The 20,669-nt window shown below is 43.5% G+C and overlaps 1 protein-coding gene across 2 annotated transcripts in view; it reads right to left on the bottom strand.

Annotated features, from left to right (window-relative positions):
* Positions 1-3,133, bottom strand: part of CACNA2D3 (calcium voltage-gated channel auxiliary subunit alpha2delta 3) — an 861,794-nt gene extending 858,661 nt beyond the window's left edge. For both annotated transcript variants that reach the window (XM_037040694.1, XM_037040695.1), the window contains exons 1-2: positions 2,851-3,133; positions 2,094-2,175 (exon numbers count right to left, since the gene is read on the bottom strand). In XM_037040694.1, the coding sequence (XP_036896589.1) occupies positions 2,094-2,175; positions 2,851-2,972 (204 nt within the window). In that variant the 5' untranslated portion in view covers positions 2,973-3,133. The remainder of the gene's footprint in view (positions 1-2,093; positions 2,176-2,850) is intronic.
* Positions 3,134-20,669: the final 17,536 nt, after the last annotated feature.

Raw genomic sequence — 20,669 nt, 5'->3', positions numbered from 1 at the left:
ATGTTCTATGCTAATTTTTAAAATAGTTGTATTTGGGGGCAATGGAATAAGATGGCCAAAAGATAACTGCAGAAATGCTCCCCGAGTTGTCTAACACACCCTGCCCATCATTCATGGAAGCCCTCACCTAGCCAGCCAAAGCCATGGAGATCTCAGCACTCCACGGCGATGACTGCAGTCCAAAACAGACACCTACCCTGGAACCTAATGCCAAGCAACACCTCACCTTCCCTGACATCAATTTAAAAATGCCAGGCAACAGCAAGAAATGACAACAAAGCTATAAACAGCTGGAAATAATTATACAATTGTCAAGCTGCAAACACAACAAAAGCAAAGCTAGGCTTGTGGATTCACTATCAGAAAGGATGCTGATGAGAAGGTATGAGACGCATTTTAGCTGTTTCCAATGTGCTATTATAGAGCAGCCAATAACATGGTTGATGGGGCCTTATGCAGTGTGTGTGTGCATGTTAACTTCAGAGAGAAGGAAAAACAAATTTCATATGCTCCTACAAAATGTAAGATAGAAGATATGTAAGACAACCAAGAAAACAGTCACAGACTCAGAAGGGATTCTTTCAGAGTTGCTCTAAGTAAACTGCAACATGCAGATGATAACTATTTCTTTATAATTATACAAATATTCTCTTTAAAGGCATAAGAAAAATACACAAAGCAGTAGTCCAGAACTCTTTACATACAACATCTGATACATGGGCAAAATGCCAAAGCAGGGTGCAGACTGGTCCAGGGTAAAAGAATATTAACTAGTGAGAGAGGAAAGCCCTGTGAACCGACAGGAGGTTCCCTGGTACGTAAATTATCATTGTCCATAAGGGTACATCTAGCCTCAAATTTGTATCAATTGCCTATAATTCAATGAACTCCTTCCCCAAATAATGGAGTTGAGCAAACAATCATTGCAGTTTTGAAGAGTATGGTATTGCTATTGGCAATTTTAAAACCAGAATAACATTCTACTGTGCACTGATGTTTTATTATGATATTTAAATTTCATGTGACAAACTGTTTCATATACTATCCCAAAAAATGCTACTCTCTGAAGTGGAATGCCATAAATAAAATACGTACTTGGTTACCAGGCAGCATGCAGAACACATATGTTACATTGGCCCAGAAAGCACATTTTAAAATGCTTGAAAGTTAACTTAGCAATTTGAGCTGTTTGTACCCATTTTCAGAGAAGTATCCCCTCAAGGCCAATTTTGTTTTCTATCTTTGAGAGGATCTTTGGATTAATCCGGTTGATTTGTTACCTTGAAATTCTTTTAGCCCTTCTAATCTCTCCTTCCCAGACCATTTTTTTTTCTTTTCTTCTTGGAGAGGAGGGTAGAGGGCTATATATCTCACAATGTGATTTTAAGCATAATGCTGTCTATTTGAATTAAAATTGATGCCGCTTCTGATAAAAGCCTAATAATCAATTTTCCATTCTCATTACTCTCTAGGATTATATGGAAGCAGAACAATTTCTTAAGTTTGCGGAAGACTCTCGTAGGTTATTCTCTGGCGGTGCAGCTGAGTGGAAAGATAACCATATTCATTCCCCTTATCTGTAATGATGTAATGCATCCCAGCCCTGGGTCTGGCTGATTGGGGAATAATAGGATTGTAGAACTGCAGGGACGACACACAATAGTGCAGTGTCTTTCTCCAGGACGCTGAGCCCCAGCCTCACGGGCCGGCGGCTGAAAGACATCATCAAGTAGGCACCGATCCTGCCCCTCGGATGAAGTTAGCATTTTTCGGCCGGACGAGCACCTGCTCTCACTGAAACAGCAACACCGGCACGGAGAGGAGAGCTGTGCAGAAGCACTCAGCTCCCGAGCCCCAGCCAGGACAGTGCCAGTGAGTATCCTGCTTTTCTTTGTGTTTAGAATCAAGTGTCATCTAAAAATAACCGGCTGGAGGGAGAAGTCGCTGCACAGCACAGTGCCAAGAAACCGGGGGATCAGGGACACCTCTGCTAACTGATGCTGCTTGGGGTTCACATTTGTTTGGAAAACTAAAACTGCCTCCATTTTCTGTGCCGGAAAAATCCTCGCTTCCTGCCACCACCGAAACCTTACCTTTTGCAGGAGCTGGGAGCCGGAGTACTTAGCAGCAATGGATTTTATCTCCCCACCAAAAGCCGAGGCCCAGAGCTTCACCCTACAGGGGGAAAGGGCACAGAAACAAATTTGACACCCGTGTCACAGTCAGCACGCACGCAAACGCACACATGGGCTGTGGCTGAAGGAGCCTGGCGATACACATTGGAGGGGGGAAATGAAATAAAAAGCGCCTTGACAGAAACTGCCAGCACCAAACTGCAGAGCGCAGCACGGGAGGGGGCCGCGCATGGTGGAGGGGGGGCGGGTCACATAGTTCAGAATGCGCAAAGTCTCCAAGGCTCTCTAAAAAGAGCAGTGGGTTTTATTTGAATACCTATTTGCCGGAGAACTTACCCACCCTAAATGCGTATCACCTGGCAAATAGTAATGGGAAAAATCCACCCGCGCCCCCTTCCCCAAAAAGTGAAGATGGCAAAGATGAGGGTAAATAAACGGCCCGTGGAAGTTGGGTTCGGTAAACAGGCTTCAAAGTTGGTGCTGTCGCTGGAGGTGAGCCTCTCCCGGTCTCACTCGCCAACCAGAGAGTGGGGGCTAGAGGATCCCACCCGGGCCTCGCGCTCCTGCTCCGCTCATGGAAGGCAGGTGCTAGAGGCGAGGCCGACGCCCGCCTCAGGTCCTGCCCAGCCGCACCTGCAGGCGCCCAAACTTGGTTGGGCACAGTGGGTCGCGGCGGCCGGTTCCCTCCCCGGGCGGTGCAGGAGCCCGCACTTACACAGAGAGTGGAATCTGCTGCTCCGAGCGCACCACGGCCCCCAGCGCGGCGTAAAGAAGCGCCGCGGCGAGGAGCGCCGAGGCCCCCCGGGACGCGCGGCGCTGCGAGCCCGGCCCGGCCATGCTCGGCTCCCTCCGACGCGTCGGCGGCAACGACTAAAGCGGCCGCAGAGAGCTGCGCTGATCCGGCGGTGGGCGAGCGCGCTGGACTGCCTACTCCGCGCCGCCCCGCCTGCCTCTCGCGCGCCCGGCTCACTTGCGGAGCAGAGGAGGGAGCGTGTAGGGTTGGGGGGAAGAGGGCGGAGAGGAGGGAGGGAAGGGAGGTGGGGAGGGAGGCAGGCGGGGAGGAGGGAGGGAAACGCGCCTCTTACAGCAGCAGCGGCCGCCCGGCCCCGCCTCGGCGGCCCCGGGGAGTCCGGCAGCCGCGGCGGGAGGGTGGGAGGCGCCGCGCGGGCGGGGACTCGAAAACTCCAGTGTCCTTGGCCGCGACGGAGCGCGCCCTGCCCCTCCCGGCCCACTGCGGCCACCGAGTTCTTTACAACTCCGCAGTCCGCCACCGCGGGCGCGACTCTAGGGCTGGCCCCGGGCCGTCCCCTGGCCCTGGCGAACGAAACCCGGGGTGGGGTGGGGTGGGGGTGGGGGCGCAGGAGGCAGGCCGAGGGCCGGACGCAGCGCCCCGCACTTTGCCAACGACAGCTCCTGGCCAGCGCCGCGTGCCCAGTTCGGGTCAGGAGCTGGGGGTCCGGTGCTGCCGCTTCCTAAAGGTAGCGCAACCCCCCACCCACCCACGACGCGCAGTTTTAGAGAAGGAAGAGCGAGTGAAGAGGCAAAAGTCTGAAGAAGGAGCCGAGGCTCGTCGCGGATGCCGGGGCCACAGGCGGGGGTAGTCGGGTGTGGATGGCCCTGGGCTCAGCGGGTTCTGGCGAGAGCACCGCGGTGAGGCCGCCCGCGGAGGCTCCTCCGGCAGCTGCGCCGGAGCAGAGAAGGCGCGGAGGGCGGCGCGGGCACGTGGGCGCGGGGTCCCCCGCCGTGGGCCCACAGCAGGGCCGCCCAGGCGCTCCCGAACCCGGGCCGGGGCTGCCGAGCAGCCTGCTCTCTGACAGGCTGAGGCCCGGCGTCCGCGCGACTGCGGCAAGTGGGGGCGGCCGGGATGTCAGGGCTGGGCAGGGAAGCAAATTCGGCGCCAAGTCCTTTCTGACCGGCGGACTCCCTTGGTTTGGGAATTAAAGATTCCTCTGAAGCTCGAGAGTCACGCTCTCCCAACTCGGACCCTAGCCGCGGGCGGAGGCGCAGACCAAGGGCGAGGGGAAAGAAGTCTGGGGTGTGACTGGCAACTTTGTGGAGCCCTCTCGCCTGCCGGCCGTAAGGACCGACCCTACTGAGGCTGAGTCATCCTGGACCCGCGGAGCGCAACTCAGCGACCCAGGCGGGCAGCACTCTGCGCTGCACGGGCCTAGGATGAGCCTAAATTGCCTGGCTCCGCGCGGAGGTCTTTGCCTTCTCCTGACCCCACCTTCCGCCTCCGCGTCCAGTGATAGGTAGGGGCTGTGGCTTCCGCCCGGTGGTGTCCGGCGAGGGTCAGGCCGGCTCTGCTCCCTCCCCAGACCCCCGGAAAAGTTATCCCAGGCTATGCAGGGCTTGGTCTCAGAGTTGACAGCGCAGGGGAGATGGGTCGCCTAGAGGGTATTGGTGCTTTTACCAAGTTCGGGTGGGACCCCGGGTTCCCGGGAGCGGGTCGAGCTTCCACCCCGCGGCACGGCGCAGGGCACAGGCCCCACCCGGGAAGCACCAGGTGTGACCTGCCCTCGGGCAGTGTCTACAATCTCCACGGATGACTAACCGGTTATAATGAATTCTCCGCTTCTGTGCACACCTCCCATGTGTAGGAGCACGCTACAAGTTCCGAACGGAGCCGAGCTCGGCCTGACCCCAGGGCAAGTGGTTGGACGGCTTTCCCTGTGCAAGTTGGGGGCTGGGAGAAAATTCATTTCCCTGTCAGAACCCAGGAATCTTTTTTCTAAATGAATGAATGAGTAACAGAGGGAACCCATACTATCCGTTGTCAGTAAGACTGCAGTCTGCTGCCTGTATGGTGACTACACAACAGCTCTCGTGCAGTCAGTCCCTCGATCATCCAGTGAAGAGTTAGTTGTAAAGCATCTTCGTCACAGGATGGTAGGATGCGCTGAAGACCCAATGGGGAGCAAACCGGGAGCCTGTCTTCACAGAGTTAATACAACCAGCGACAGAGACAGGCTTTGCTCCAAAAGCCTCAGTGATAAATGCATAATTATAAACTTTGACAAGGGGTCAACTGTAGTTATGTATGAAAAACAGTACTTGTAGCAGCCATCTTATTGTTATCTTAATTCACTGATGGGAGAATTGAGGCACAAAAAACTAACACAGCTTAGTTATATTTAAACAGCCATGTGGCTGCTAGCCTACATTGAAAGCCACCTGGGCACCAAGGTCATGGGGATGTTTTATGATGAAGTCATTGAATAATCATCAGATAACATGGATCAAAATGTTTTGTGGTCTTCCAGGCTGACCTAGGCATTGAACTTTGCAGGTATTTCCAGGCAACTAGAGAGTAACCAAGAAAGGAGCCCTGGACACGGCATCACAGTCCCAGGAGAGTGGCATTTTGAGCATCTGACACTTCCACACAGCCCTGGCTGGTGTGGCTCAGTTGGCTGGAAAAGGCCACATATTCCATTTCTGGCCCTGGCACATGCCTAGGTGGCAGGTTTGGTCCCCTGTCAGGGTGGGTATGAGAGGCAACTGATGGATGTTTCTCCCTCACGTTGATGCTTCTCTCTCTCCCTTCCCCTCTCTCTAAAATCCATCAGCATGTCTTCCAGTGAGAGAGAGAGAAGAAGGAAGAAGGGAGGGAAGGAAGGAAGGAAACAAAGTTACAGACTGTCTCGGAATATTTATGCACAATACATTAAAGAGGGATCCCAGTAAATATTTCCTACTCTCTCAATAATAACATCTAAACTATCTGATAATAAAGTCAGAACTCAAAGTATCACACAAATGTGGGGTTTGTGCAGCCACATCAGGACAAGCAACGAGGAACATCTTTCAATATGCCAAGGGCAACACTAGGCTATGGGTCCTGCTTGCTATTTTCACCCCCCCCCTGAAAAACTATTTCAATACTCAGCTGAAGCAGTGAATCCAGCCAATGAGCCTGTATACTCGGTCCTGTCAGCCAAAGATACTGCATTTGTCCTGCAACATTGAGTAGCTGCTGGTAGGGTCTCAGAGCGAAACATGGTGAGACCAAGATTGGTGTTTCAGAAACATTCCGTGAACACTGGTCTGTGGAATTGGAGTCCAGAGGAGACCCCACAGCAGCCATGCTCTGGGCAGGAGAGGGCATGGAACGGCTGGAACTTTTCACTTCGTCACAATGGCTTGGAGTCCTACTGGCATTTAGTGGGTGAGGGCAGGACAGTCCCACACAAAAGAGACTTGTTCTGTGTCCCATAGCACTTTCAAATGTCCCACTAGACAGGCAGGTAGGAGAAACACCTGCTTATAATAATTTGAATATAGAACTTAAACCCATTTTATATATGAGTACAAAGGAGTATCTGCATGGTTTTAATAAACACTGAATTGTCCAGGAGTGCAACTTCTGAGTAGGTAAAGGGAAGGTTGTCTTCTGTTTTGTTCAGAACCCTACCAAGAGGGCTGTTTGTTGGTTTTACCATTTTGGAAAATCTCTCCTCCAATGACAGCAGGGCTCACAGGTCCCGAGTCACCAGCAGAGCACTTCAGTGTCACTCTTCATTTGGGGTGGCATCCATTTAGTCCAAATGTAGACACAAGCATCTAACGACTTCATTAGGTCTTACAGTATAATCTTGCACAAGCATTTCACATAGTGAAGTATAATACCTCTTATTATAAATTACTTTTATTTCACTTTCTTTGATATTACCAGATAAAGAACCATCATGTTGATTTTTTTCTTTAATTGCAACTCTGAGTAGATTCTATTGTCTTAGAATTTTGTATCTGGATGGTAAAGTGGGGATTGGGTCTAACTGGGTAAGATCTACTACTCTAGAAAGATACCAGCTAAGAGGCTGTAATGTTGCCAGTAGGGATGCACAATGGTTCAATTCAAAGAAGCAAAACAACAAAGGCTTTAACCCTTGACCCAGCGATTCCACTTCTGGCAATTTATCCTGCAGTTACTAAATGACATACATATACAGTTATGCATTGCCACATTATCTCTAAGAGTAGAATATTGGAAACAACCCACTGGCTACCAGTACAGAATTGGTTAAAGACCTAGCTGGTCTGGCTCAGTGGATTGAGCACAAGCCTGCGAACCAAAAGGTTGCTGGTTCAATTCCCAGTTTAGGGCACATGCCTGGGTTGCAGGCCAGGTCTCCAGTAGGAGGTATGTGAAAAGCAACCACACATTCATATTGATGTTTTTCTTCTTTCCTCCCTTCCCCTCCCTAAAATAAATCAATAAAATCTTTTTTAAAAAGTAGTATATCTTCACAATAAAGTATCATGCAGATTGTTTTTATTTTTTAACACTGAATGTTTTATTATTTTAAAAGTTCCAAATCTAAATTGTGCCCCTCAAAATCTAAATGCACTTTTACAAACTGTACAATCCCACACACTATTCAGCTGCCTTAAATATTACTGGCAAGGTGAGAAACAATTGAAAGGTAATGAGTTAAACTGTTCTTTCTCTCTTTTTTTATTGTTGTTCGAGTACAGTTGTCTCCATGATCCCCCCGCTACTCCCCCCCACCGCAGCCATCCACACCTTCCACCCACGATCCTACCTCCCTTTGGCTCCATCCATGTGTCCTTTAAACACATTCCTTGAGGACCCTTCTCCCTTTTCCCACCATTATCCCCTCCCACCCCCATTCTGGTTACTATCAGTTTGTTCTTAATTTCAATGTCCCTGGTTCTATTTTACGTACTCATTTGTTTTGTTGATTAGGTTCCACTTATAGGCAAGATCATATGGCATTTGTCTTTCACTGCCTGGTTTATTTCACTCAGCAGAATGCTCTCCAATTCCATCCATGCTGTTGTGAAGGGTATAAGCTCCTTTCTTTCTGCTGTGTAGTATTCCATTGTGTAAATGTACCACAGTTTTTTGATCCACTCATTTACTGATAGGAACTTAGGTTGCTTCCAAGACTTGGCTATTGTAAATTGTGCTGCTATGAACACTGGGGTGTATAGGCCCTTTTGAATTGGTGTTTCAGGATTTTTAGGGTATAAGCCAACTTATACCCTATACAAAAATAAACTCAAGATGGATAAAAAGACTTACATGTAAGTCATGACACTATAAAAGTCCTAGAGGAGAACATAAGGGGGGAAATCTCAGTTATTCCATGCAGCAATATTTTCACCGGTACGTCCCCTAGAGCAAGGGACATAAAGGAAAGAATAAACAAATGGGACTTCATGAAAATAAAAAGTTTCTGCACAGCTGAAAAAAATCAGCAAAATGAAAAGAGAACCAGCCATATGGGAAAATATATTTGCAAATGATAACTTGGACAATGGTTTGATCTCTAAAATACACAAAGAACTCACATGACTGCACTCCAGGAAGACAAACAACCCAATTAAAAAATGGGCAAAGGACTTCAACAAACGATTCTCTAAAGAGGACATACAGAGGGTCCAGAGACCTATGAAAGGATGTTCAGCATCACCAGCTATCAGAAGGATGCAAATTAAAACCACAATGAGATAGCACCTCACACAGGTCAGAATGGCTGTCATAACCAAATCAACAAACAACAAGTGTTGCAGAGGTTGTAGAGAAAAGGGGACCCAGCCCTGGCTGGTGTAGCTCAGTGGATTGAGCACGGGCTGTGAACCAAAGGGTCACGGTTCAATTCCCAGTCAGGGCACATGCCTGAGTTGCAGGCCAAGCCCCCAGTGGAGGCCATATGAGAGGCAACCACACATTGATGTTTCTCTCCCTCTCTTTCTCCTGCCCTTCCCCTCTCTCTAAAAATAAGAAAAAGAAATAAAATATTTTTAAAAAAAGAAAAGGAGACCCTAGTACACTGTTGGTGGGAATGCAGACTGGTACAACCACTCTGGAAAACAGTATGGAATATCCTTAGAAAACTAAAGATGGAACTGCCTTTTGACCTGGCAATTCCACTGTAGCAATTTTAAAAGTAAGGACACTTTCTACATATGGATGTGAAAGATCTCTAGCATATATTACATTTTTAAGTGAGGTACAAAACATTGTATAGCTCATGCTACTTTTATGTAAGAAAGGGGAAAATGACACATATTAGTATTTGCTTAAAAACAACTGAACATACACAAGAAACTACTAATAGCTGTTACCTGCGGGGGATTAGTAGCAGTGAAGTCAGTGGGGATGGGTTTGAGAGGGACATTTCACAATGTTTATCACTTTCAGTCATTTCGTTTTTGAACCTTATGATTGTGCTACTTACGCAAAACAACTGGATACAAACGTTCATAACCCTGTAACAACAGACTCTGGGGCCTGGGCTGCAGTACAGGGAGTTACCATCGGGAAGAAATACAAAAAACACTTGACGGCCTTGATCCCTACACGGGTGTTTCTCAACTCCCTAGAGCAGGGATATCAAATTAATCTTCACCAGGGGCCACTTCAGCCTCGTGGTTGCCTCTGAAGGGCCAAAATAATGTTAGGACTATGTAAATGTAACTACTCCTTAACTGTTAAGGAGTTGAAATTACATTTGGCCCTTTGAAGGCAGCCACGAGGCTGATGTGGCCCCTGGTGAAAGTGAGTTTGACACCCCTGCCCTAGAGGTTCTGATTTAGTAAGTTCAAGTAGGGGCAAGAGGTGGAGTAGGGATCTGTATCTCAATAAACTCCTCATGATTCTGATGCCATTGGCCACGGATCTCTTTTGTAAGCACAAGGGTTCTCTCGCTCAAAGTGTCGTGTAGAGCTTGGGGTCAAACAAACCTAAGTTCAGGCCATGGATCACCCTCACACCAACGGAGGAACTTACCCAGCCTCTCTGCGCCACCTTTTTCTCAACTGCGAAAAATGGTCACAACAGAGCCATTTTCATGCACATATAAAGAGGATGAAATGGCACAGCTAAGTATTCAACAACTGTTGGTGCCTACTTTCATTCTGCAAGCACAGCAAGCATTTCCACACCTGGGCTATCGCTCTGGCTCTCACTTTGCCTCAAAGTGCCAAAGCCTGAAGCCCTTGGCTGAAGCTCAGCATCCTGCTTGACCATCAACTCTGTATCTCTCTCTCTGTGTGTCTCTCTCAAACAGAACCCATCTCTCCATGCCCACCACACTGCCTGGCCCAGACCTCTATAATAACCTCTGTAAAATCCTTTGAAGTCAGAGTCTTAATGAGGCATTCTTTCTAATATGTTCCTTTTTAAAAAACAAAAATCTAACCATAGGCATTCTACTGCCCTCTGCAGCCTCACTTTCCATCCCTGTTCCCCTTGCTTATTGTGCTCCAGCCAGTCTCCTTGGAGGTCTCAAAACGCTGAGCTTGTTCCCACCTTGGGCCTTGCATGTGTTGTGCCCTCTGCCTGGATCACTCTTCCTTCAGATGGCCCCATGGCTCTATCTCACTGTATTCAGGTCTCTGCTCAAATGTCTCCCCCCATGGGGAAAACTTTTCCCTAATCACTCCAGGTGAAAGAGAAATGCATACACTCACTCCCACACACATGCATCTCTGTTCTCTCACCTTGCTGCATCTTTTCCTAGCACTTATCGCTGCTGATAGAGTGATTTATTTGTTTACACTGTGTCTCCCCCACTGGATGGGATGTGCTCATGTTCTTCATCATCGTGACTATAATGTCTTCAGCAAGGACTTCTATATTACAGTGGCTCAATAACATGAGCTAAATGGCTAGAAAGGATGTCAGCTTGAAATTCCTTTCTCTGAAGGTCCAGCCTATTTCTTTCCTTCTCAGGCTCCAGTACACCTCACCCAAGACACAGAGCCTTTAAAAAGGCATTAGACTTGCCCAGAAATAAAGGATCCAGGAAACGGTTTCTCTGAGGAGAAATCCTCAGTAACACCTACGTGGGAGGATGCTGGTTGGAGGAATAAGAGAAGGAGAGAGAAGGCAGATTTCTCAAGTTTTGAAACACTGTGAAAATGCTTTACCAAATGCTGCTTTTTAAACTGTTAGAGTAAAGAAACTTACTTGTCCTCTTTGGATTGCTGTTTATCATATAATAGTGACATTATTTCTAGCACTGCAATGGTGCTCAGGGCGCAGATATGTGCCAAAGAGACCACTGTGACTACAGAGAAACATTCTTCTGTTGGGAACAGTTTGGATATTTCTGCAACGCAGCCCTTGGAAAAGATAACCCTCAAGCTAGTATAGGGTTCACTATGCCAAAGCTCCTTGCCTGGAGCAGGCATTAAAGCAGCTTTAGTTGAATTCAACCAAACTAGATGATCCTTGCAAACATTTTTAACTCTTCCACTGAATTGAAATGGGCTTTTGAGTCCCCAACACAGAAAATGACAATAAGTGGGCATGCAGGTAATTTGTATGAGATGGTCCCCTTTACCTAAAAGCCCTTTCCAACACTAAGATTGTCTTAGGCAGTGGCAAAGGCCCATCCCAGAGGCAGGACCTACAAGGATCAGTTGGCCATGGAGCAGCTCACCCAAGCCTTGCACCTGTGGGCCCATAGATGTTGATACTGGCTTGTCCACTCCTCCTGAGGTTGGGGACTGAGCTTGCAAGTCTTGTGCTCTTCCAGTCCTTCCCTGCTCATCCCCAACCCCAACCATGAACCCTCACAGTGGTTTACTGAATAAAGTGATTCTCTCTCTCTGTGAATATACATATATAATGTATATATACACATGTCATATATAATGTGTGTACATAATGTATATCAGACATGTATGTATGTGTGTGCAGAATGTGTTTTGGTATGAGTGTACAGTGTATAATTGTGTGAAAGTGTATGGGTATGTGAATCTGTATATGTGACCATGTGTGACTCCTTTATGTGTGTGATTGCAGGTATGAGTATATATAAGTATATATGAGATGCTTTGTGCATGTATGTGGCTGGGTGCATATGCGTGCATGTGAGTACAATAATCATAACATTGTGATTGTCCTGTCTGCAAACTGCAGTGTGTGTTAGGGCAAAGCAGGCCTAGCATTCAATTGAGGGGATTCCTTTAAACCACCTTCTACCTTTGTCCCTGAAGAACCATGGCCTCACACTCACACAACAACACTTGTATGCCTAATGACACAACTTCTCAGTTACCATTCTCTGGAAAAGAGAAGAACGCTTGTGTGAAGTGAGGAGTTCTTAAATGAACAGTTGCAGCATATGCCAAGGCTACTATTCTGGTCGTGTTTTACATTCAAAACATCAAGCCAAGTGGAGAAAAAGAAGCAAGTGTTCACACAGAGCACACCTTCTAATTATCTGAATCCAAAGTGGCCTGTTTTCACAGAGGGCAGACACCTTCTGGAAGTTAGGGATGTAAGAAAATGTCTTCCCAGGATCGGGTTCATTTCTTTGGGAGTATCTCAAGAAATTACAAGGTTTCCAAGTGTCATCAAATTGAAACTAGTTTCATTAATCACAATTTACCACATAAAGGAATTTCATAAAGCTTTAAACAGGATAAGGTGACTTCTGTGAACTGAAGTACCCACATAGCAATCTGTCCATGATAAGTAAAGTGCTAAATGGAAAAAACAACAGGTTGTAGAACAAGGTGTAGTATAAACCCATTTTTGTTTTTAAAAAACATAGAAATAGTATAGATAAATATAAGCCCTGTCCAGAAAAGTCCAATTATTGTTAACATGATGAGAACAGTTTGTATGATATCGATGTGACCTGGCAGCCAAGGCGAGTGGACTGGAATATGCATGTGTGAACAATGATGACTTCACTGTACTAGTCAGTGGGGGAGGTAGACACCACCGAGTGAGCATGTGCACTGTGCAGCCATCGCATTCAAAATGACTGAGCGAGTAGAGCAATGAATCTGCATCAAATTTTGCATGAAGCTTAAACATGCCTCCTCAGAAACTATTGGGATGACACAAAAGGCTGCAGCTATGGGAAACTGATGACTGGCAGCTTTATCACAACACCCACTCATGCATCATGTCTCCTGCAGAAGTTTTTGGTGAAACATCAAATCACCCAGGTGACTCAGGCCCGCTAGAGCCCAGATTTGGCACCCTGAGACTTCTGGCTCTTCCCAAAACTAAAATCCCCTTTGAAAGTGAAGAGATTTCACACCATCAATGAGATTCAGGAAAATACAATGGGACAGCTGAAGCGATTGGGAGGACTGTGTGATGTACCAAGGTGCCTACTTTGAAGAGGACTGAGGTGTCATTGCCCTATGTACAGTGTTTCTTGTATCTTCTATCTTCATCAATAAATGTCTCTATTTTTCATAGTATATGGCTGGATACCTTCTGGACAGACCTCATATATTTTATTTATGTTACTATATATCTTCAGAGTGTGTAAGCATGGAACAAACTGGGAAGTCACATGCTAAACTTATGATTACCTATAGAAAAAAAGATCAGTAAATTAAAATGAAACATTTCATTTTTACTTCCAACACTTTGGTATTGTTTGAATCTTTATAAAATAAAGTGTGGAAGTAAGAAATAGTATATGTGGAGGTGTTAACACACTCGTGTCCAATTGCCTATTTTTAAACTCATGATAGGGCAGGAAAGGAAGACCCGTCAGTGCTAATGAATGAACAGGGGGAGAACTCACTCCTCAGAGCTGAGACCTGTCAGGAGGAAGTGGTACATCTTTTCTGAGAAACAGGACCACATCAGCAGGCCCAGCCTGCAGTGTGGCCCAGGCAGTGCCCCTGACCTCCTTACAGGAGGTCCAGTATGTACATTTGTGGCTTTCTCCTCAAGTTCACTGAAATGCTGAATTATAGTTGTGTGAATTTCTAGTACATGTCAAAACATTGTTTCAATAACCATGTTTCAAAGACATTAGGTATTTAAATTTCAGGGGTATCAATAATAAAAAAACTAAATTATTTTCTGCCATATTACTTTTATAGTAAAGCTAAATATAGCATTTTAAATTTTGCACGAAATAATCAGGTTGCAAATATATATGATAAACCCTCTGTTTGAAGCCAATATTTAAATGATCTACTCAACTTCTCACCCCAGGTGAGCTCTCTCAATGCTGTTCAGCAATGCGTCCCACTATTCAATAAAGCTACACTTGGGAAAATAAACCAATTTTTAACTACATACATAAAAATAATTTCGGTGGGTAAATTATCTATTTAGGCACATACACATTCCAAAGGCAAATGCAAATGTGAATGAGATTAGCCACTGTTTTCAGTATTCATTGTCGATAGTTCTCTCTCTCTCAGCCCGGACTAGGGCTGGCAGTCAGAGCTCAGCCAAGCTTCCTGTAGGGAAAAGAGGAGCTCTAGGTCTTCAGCCTATTGATGTAGCTCATACAATAATCCAATGATTTAAAATGGTTATTACCAAGGAAAACCTATAAACAATTAAAATGCCCTCAAATGCATTTATTATCAGTGAGATTACATTGTTTTTTCCTTTCTTTTCTATTTAACCATTTCTTTTAAATTATAGAAACAATGCATAACCATAATTTTTAGAAGACTTTCACCAGTACAAATAAGTAAGAAATGAGATGTCTCCCTTCTTTCCAAACAAAATAACTTTAAACAATTTCTGTCTCAGTTATTTTTGTGATGATCACTGTAACTCTAAATAATATATTTTATATTTCCATGTTTTTATTTGGTTAGTCTTCAGCTTGGCCTTTTTTATAGTGTCCCTACCATGCGCAGGTATGGTCTCAATGCTGAGGATGTGAGAACGTTTAAAGCAGTCTGTGCCCTCTTGGAGTTTCCTGTCCAGTGAGTGGGTCATGAACTTTGCTCTCCAGTGCTATATGTCCTTCTTCTAGCCCTTATCTACAGGTTAATTATAAAAATTGAGAGCCAAAAGTCACACTTACAGTGACAGATGGTTGTGTACTTACTATTATTAGCTTCTGCGAAACCATGTAGGGTGTCTGTATCCACAGAGAAAACAGAGACTTCTGGTGTGAACATAACTCTATCCATTCAGCCTTTTTCCTTTCTCAGAAATCATGAAAAAGTACATTTTTTAAAATCCACAAACCCCATTTTCATCAGCACTTGAAGTCAGGTGTAGTCTGCAGAGTACAAAATACAAGTAAAGACTGCGCACAGGCGCATGGGAGGCAGACGATGCCCTGGAGATGGGAGGCAGAAGAGCAGAGAGGTGAGAGGTCTCACCATTAGCAAACACCAGAAATCACAACTGCTTGAAAGTTAAAACCTCTTCCTAAATGCAGATGTTCCCTCTCCATGGCAACAATGGATGCAGAACTGAAGTTGGACAAAATTGGGAGCAGAGCCCTCAAAGACCCAACATGGTTCCTTGATGCAAAAGACAAGGTGCTGCTCAAAGGATCACACAGCCATATTGAATAGCCTGTCACTATGACAGCAGGAAAGGAAAAAGTTTAGGGGTTGTGAAGGAAAGACAGAAGGAAAGATAATTCAGTTTATACACACGCTTAAAGATCCTGAAAACAGTTATTGATCTGGACAATCAACTAGTCAATGATGAATGAAAAGAGAAAAAGAAGGGGATAAAGGGGAAGAAGATGAAGATTAAGAAGAAGGAGCTAGGGCAGGAGAGAGAGGAGGGGGGAGAGAAGAAACAACTGCCCCAACATCAATACAAAGACTCTATTCTTTAAACTTTTAAAAACAAAATAACAGAATTCATCAAAGAACAAAGAACTCTCACCATAAAAATGTTGCCATAGAGCAGATGAAAACCGTAAACTAAAAGATCACAATAAGAAATATAAGAGCCTATTTCCAGGCAAGATGAAGGTGTACATAAGTATAATTTGCCTCCTCGCACAACCAAAAGAAGGACAACAACAAACTTAAAAACAAAAAAACGAGAACTGCCAGAAAATCAAACTGAATGAAAGTATGACAACCAAGGAGTTAAAGAAGAAGCATCTATCCGAACTACCAGGAGGGGCAGAGATGGACAGATGGGGTGGAGAGGATGCATGGCAAGTCTGCCTCTGGAGGACTGGGCAGGCAAGACAATGGCTGATTGTCCCCCATTTGCATGCAGACAAACTGGGAGGAACAACTGGAGAGTGAGACAGACTGTGCAAACCAGGGTTCCAGCTCAGGGAAATAAAGTCTCAAAACCTCTAACTGAAAAAAACCTGTGGGGGTTGCAGCAGCAGGGGAAAGAAACCAGCCTCACAAGAGAGCTCAGCTAGAGAGGCACGCAAGGTCCGAGAATATACACAAGCCCATCCAGCCGGGAACCAGCAACAAAAGGGCTCAATTTGCTTGTGGGAAGTGACTGAAAGCCAGACAAGAGCTAAGCAAGCAGCATTGTTCCCTCTCAGACACCTCCACCACATACAGTGTCACAACCCAGCAATGTGGGTTGCACCACCCTGGTGAAGACCTAACACTCTGACCCTTACAATGTGTAGCAGGTGTGCCAAGACAAAGAAATATGGCCCAAATGAAAGAACAGATCAAAACTCCAGAAACAACTAAGCAATGAAGAGATAGCCAACCTATCAGAGGCAGAGTTCAAAACACTGGTAATCAGGATGCTAACAGAAATGGTTGAGTATGGTTGCAAAATAGAAGAAAAAAATGAAAGCTATGCAAAATGAAATAAAGAAAAATATACAGGGAACCAACAGTGAAGGGAAGGAAACCAGGACTCAAATGAACGATTTGGACCAGAAGGGAAAAATAAACATTCAGCCAGAACAGAATGAAGGAACAAGAATTAAAAAATGAGGAGAGGCTTAGGAACCTTTGGGACAACTTCAAACATTTTAACATCTGGGTAATAGGGGTGCCAGAAGGAGAAGAGGCAGAGCAAGAAATTCAAAACTTATTTGAAAAAATAATGAAGGAGAACTTCCCCAATCTGGCAAAGGAAATAGACTTCCAGGAAGCCCAGGAAGCCCAGGAAGCCCAGAGAATCCCAGAGAAGTTGGACCTAAGCACACACCGGGGCACATCATCATTACATTACCCAAGATTAAAGATAAGGAGAGAATCTTAAAAGCAGCAAGAGAAAAGGAGACCGTTACCTCCAAGGGGGTACCCATAAGACTGTCAGCTGATTTCTCAAAAGAAACCTTGCAGGCAAGAAGGGGCTGCAAAAAAGTATTCAAAGACATGAAAGGCTAGGACCTACATCTAAGATAATTCTATCCAGCAAAGCTATCATTTTGAATGGAAGAGCATATAAAGTGTTTCCCAGATAAGGTCAAATTAAAGGAGTTTGTCATCACCAAGCCCTTATTGTATGAAATGTTGAAAGAACTTATAAGAAAAAAAGGAGATCAAAACTATGAATAGTAAAATGACAACAAACTCACAACTATCAATAACTGAACCTCAAAAACAAAAACAAAAAACCCACAAGAACAAAAACAAACTAAGCAAACTACTAGAATAGGAATAGAATCACAGAAATAGAGATCACATGGAAGGTTATCAGCAGGGACCCAGGGTGGGGTGGGGTTGGGGGTGGGGGTAGTGAATGCGGGAAAAGGTAAAGGAAATAATAAGTACCCTGGCTGGTGTGGCTCAGTGGCTTGAGTGCTGACCTTCGAACCAACGTGTCACCAGTTCGATTCCCAGTCAGGGCACATGCCTGAGTTGCAGGCCAGCTCCCCAGTAAGAGGTGTGCAAGAGGCAATCACACACTGATGTTTCTTTCCCACTCTCTTTTCCTCCATTACCTTTTTTCTAAAAATAAATAAAATCTTTTTTAATAAAAGGAGCATAAATGGTAGGTAAAAAATAGATAGGGCGAGGTTAAGAATAGTATAGGAAATGGAGAAGCCAAAGACCTTATATGTGCGACCCGTAAACATGAACTAGGCAGGGGAATGCTGGTGGAAGGGGTGGTGCAGGGTGGAGGAGAATAAAGGGGAGAAAAAACAGGACAACTGTAATAGCATAATTAATAAAATATACTTTTAAATTTTTTAAAAAAGAAATATAAGAACCTGGGGAAAACATTATAAAGACAATATAAGAGGATAAAACATAAGGCTACAGAACTCAGAAAAGAATTGGACAAAGATAAAACCACCAAAAATAAAGATAAAATTGAAAGGACAGGAAGAAGAACATTTGCTACAAAGAGTGAAGTAAGGGGCATAGAGAATGGAAATTATAAACACAAACAAAATAAAATAGGAATAAAGAAAATATTCAGTTATTAGCTGGAAAATGAGATATTAAAGACAGGCAAAGGTGATTAAACATATGTATGGTGGCAGTCTCCAAAGTGGAAACCCAAGACATTGAAAATAAAACAAATATTTAAAGATATAGTTCAAGAAAACTTCATGGAAATATAAGAAAAGTTTAATTTACACACAGATATAGGGCACACTGTAATTTAGAGAAAGCTTACCTGAATATTCCTGTAAAAAGAAATTGGACCTTAAAGATAAAGAAAGTATGTTTTGGACAGTTAATAAAAAATGTGAAGTTCTTTATAAGGGGAGGAATCAGGCTGGTGTCAGATATTTCCAGAACAACATTCATGGTCAAAATATAATAGAGCAATTCTTACAAGATTCTCAAGGAAAATGTATGGGTCAGGTGTTTTATATCCAAACTGGCTTTCTAGTGTAAAAATTACATACAAACAGTGAACAAGGAAAATCTCAAAGAATGATATGTATATGAGAGTGGATGATGCTAAAAAGAAAAATTATTAGCAACATTATACCAAAATTACAAAGAAAGCATAAACACAAAGCAAAAAATAACACAGCACAATCTTACATGTGAATGGTAATGCAAAGCTCCAAATTACACATTAACCAACGGAATCCAGAAATGCACTAAGAGAATCTCATGATAAGGACACCAACTAGCTCCTTGTCATTTAGTATTATATGTAAAGTACTAGCCAATGCAATTTGATAATAAAAGAAAAAAAGAAAAGTAAAGTCATCAAATTGGAAAAAAGAGGTAGAACTATGAGAAGACCTAATTGTACATCTGGAAAATTTAAGAGAATCAACTAAAAAACTAGTATGAGAATTCAAAAGATATTGAGGTACCAAATTTATACACAGAAATTAATACCCTTCATATATATGTATATATACCATAGCTACTTATAAGACATATTAGAAGGAAATACCACATATAGTATAATCACAAGAACGATAAAATACTAAAGGCCAAACTTTTAATAAACGCATTTAAGAAAACTTATAACATCATTAAAGACAGAAAATCTCTTGAAGGGGAGGAAGAACATAGCATTATCTTAGGTACATATAACTGATATGATTTATCTCCAAATTAATTTGTAGATTGAATATGATTTAATAAAAATTATCAATGAGATTGTTTTAGAATACACATTGACTCTAAAGTTCAATGGAAAACAGGAAAATCCTGAAGAAAAATAGAGTAATAAAGAAAGAGTAGACCTACCAAATATTAAAAATATATCATAAGCCCCAATAAGTAAATATTATGATACTGGCAAATCAACAGATCATTATCAAAAAAATCACACACACAGTATATAAAATCCTGAAATAAATCCAAATATCATTTGGGTTTTTAATGTATGATAAATGTGGATCTCAATGAAAGGGGAAAGAATCTGGTTTTGAAATAGTTGAATAGCTATCTAGAAAAAGTGAATTTGGGTTTATAGCACACATCAGAATAAATGTCATTTAGATCTAAGATTTAAATACAAATAATTTCCTTTCCCCAACATACATATCCAAAATGTACTAAAAAATGACCTGAAGAAATTTATTTTATAACTTGGGCTAGAAAAAACCTAACTATGACTTAAAATTCAGATGTCATACCAAAGTTATACCATATAAAAAAAGTTTAAATCACATGGAGTATGGTTAACAAAAAATATTTAAGAAAAATTAAATGACAAATGATGGACTGATACAAAATATCATCAATGTCACTTTAAAAATAAGAACAAGTTGAGTAAGCTATAAAATCCTTGAAAGAGAGGCAGGTACAGAAGAAATTAATCATAGATGGAAATAAAAAGAAACCACCTGAACTTTTAATGGCTGCATAGAAATTAGCAAGTGTTAGGTGGATTAGAATTACAAGGACCCCAGTCACAGAGAAAGTTTTTACTTACCTGTTGATTCTTTCCCCACAGTCTCACTAAATACATAGGGGTAGTGTACTAAAGGTTGAGGACAAAGCAAGGCTGCTGAGAAAGGTCTCCTCAAGGTCAACAAGGTCTTCCTCTACTGCACAGTAGGACCTCCCCCCACCTCCCAATACCAGGTGGCAGCCTGTCAAAGACTGAAGACAGAGCAAGTGGATCTGAGGAATACTTTTAAAGGACTTAGGCATACACCACAAGAACTTCAGCTAATCTCCAAAGTTTAGGGAGTAAGGTAGGAAGACTTAGGTAGTTGAGAGAGCTGAAGAAATAGATATAGAGTCTATACACGTTAGAAGAATAATAAAGGAATATTATGAACAACTTTATGCTATCAAATTCAACAATCTAAATTGATGATTCAAATTTGTTGAAAAACACAACTTCATACACAACTGACATAAGAAGAAATAGAAAACTAAAATCTCTGGATCTATCAAATAAATTGAATTTTTAATAAAAACAGACAAAAAACTCTAGGTTCAGAT

The sequence above is a fragment of the Sturnira hondurensis genome, unplaced genomic scaffold (genome assembly GCF_014824575.4).
Source record: "Sturnira hondurensis isolate 20B ecotype Veracruz unplaced genomic scaffold, ASM1482457v3 Scaffold0002840, whole genome shotgun sequence".
Classification (NCBI taxonomy): domain Eukaryota; kingdom Metazoa; phylum Chordata; class Mammalia; order Chiroptera; family Phyllostomidae; genus Sturnira; species Sturnira hondurensis.
Note: the sequence above shows the minus strand (reverse complement) of the source record. Positions and strands in the feature narration are given on the sequence as shown.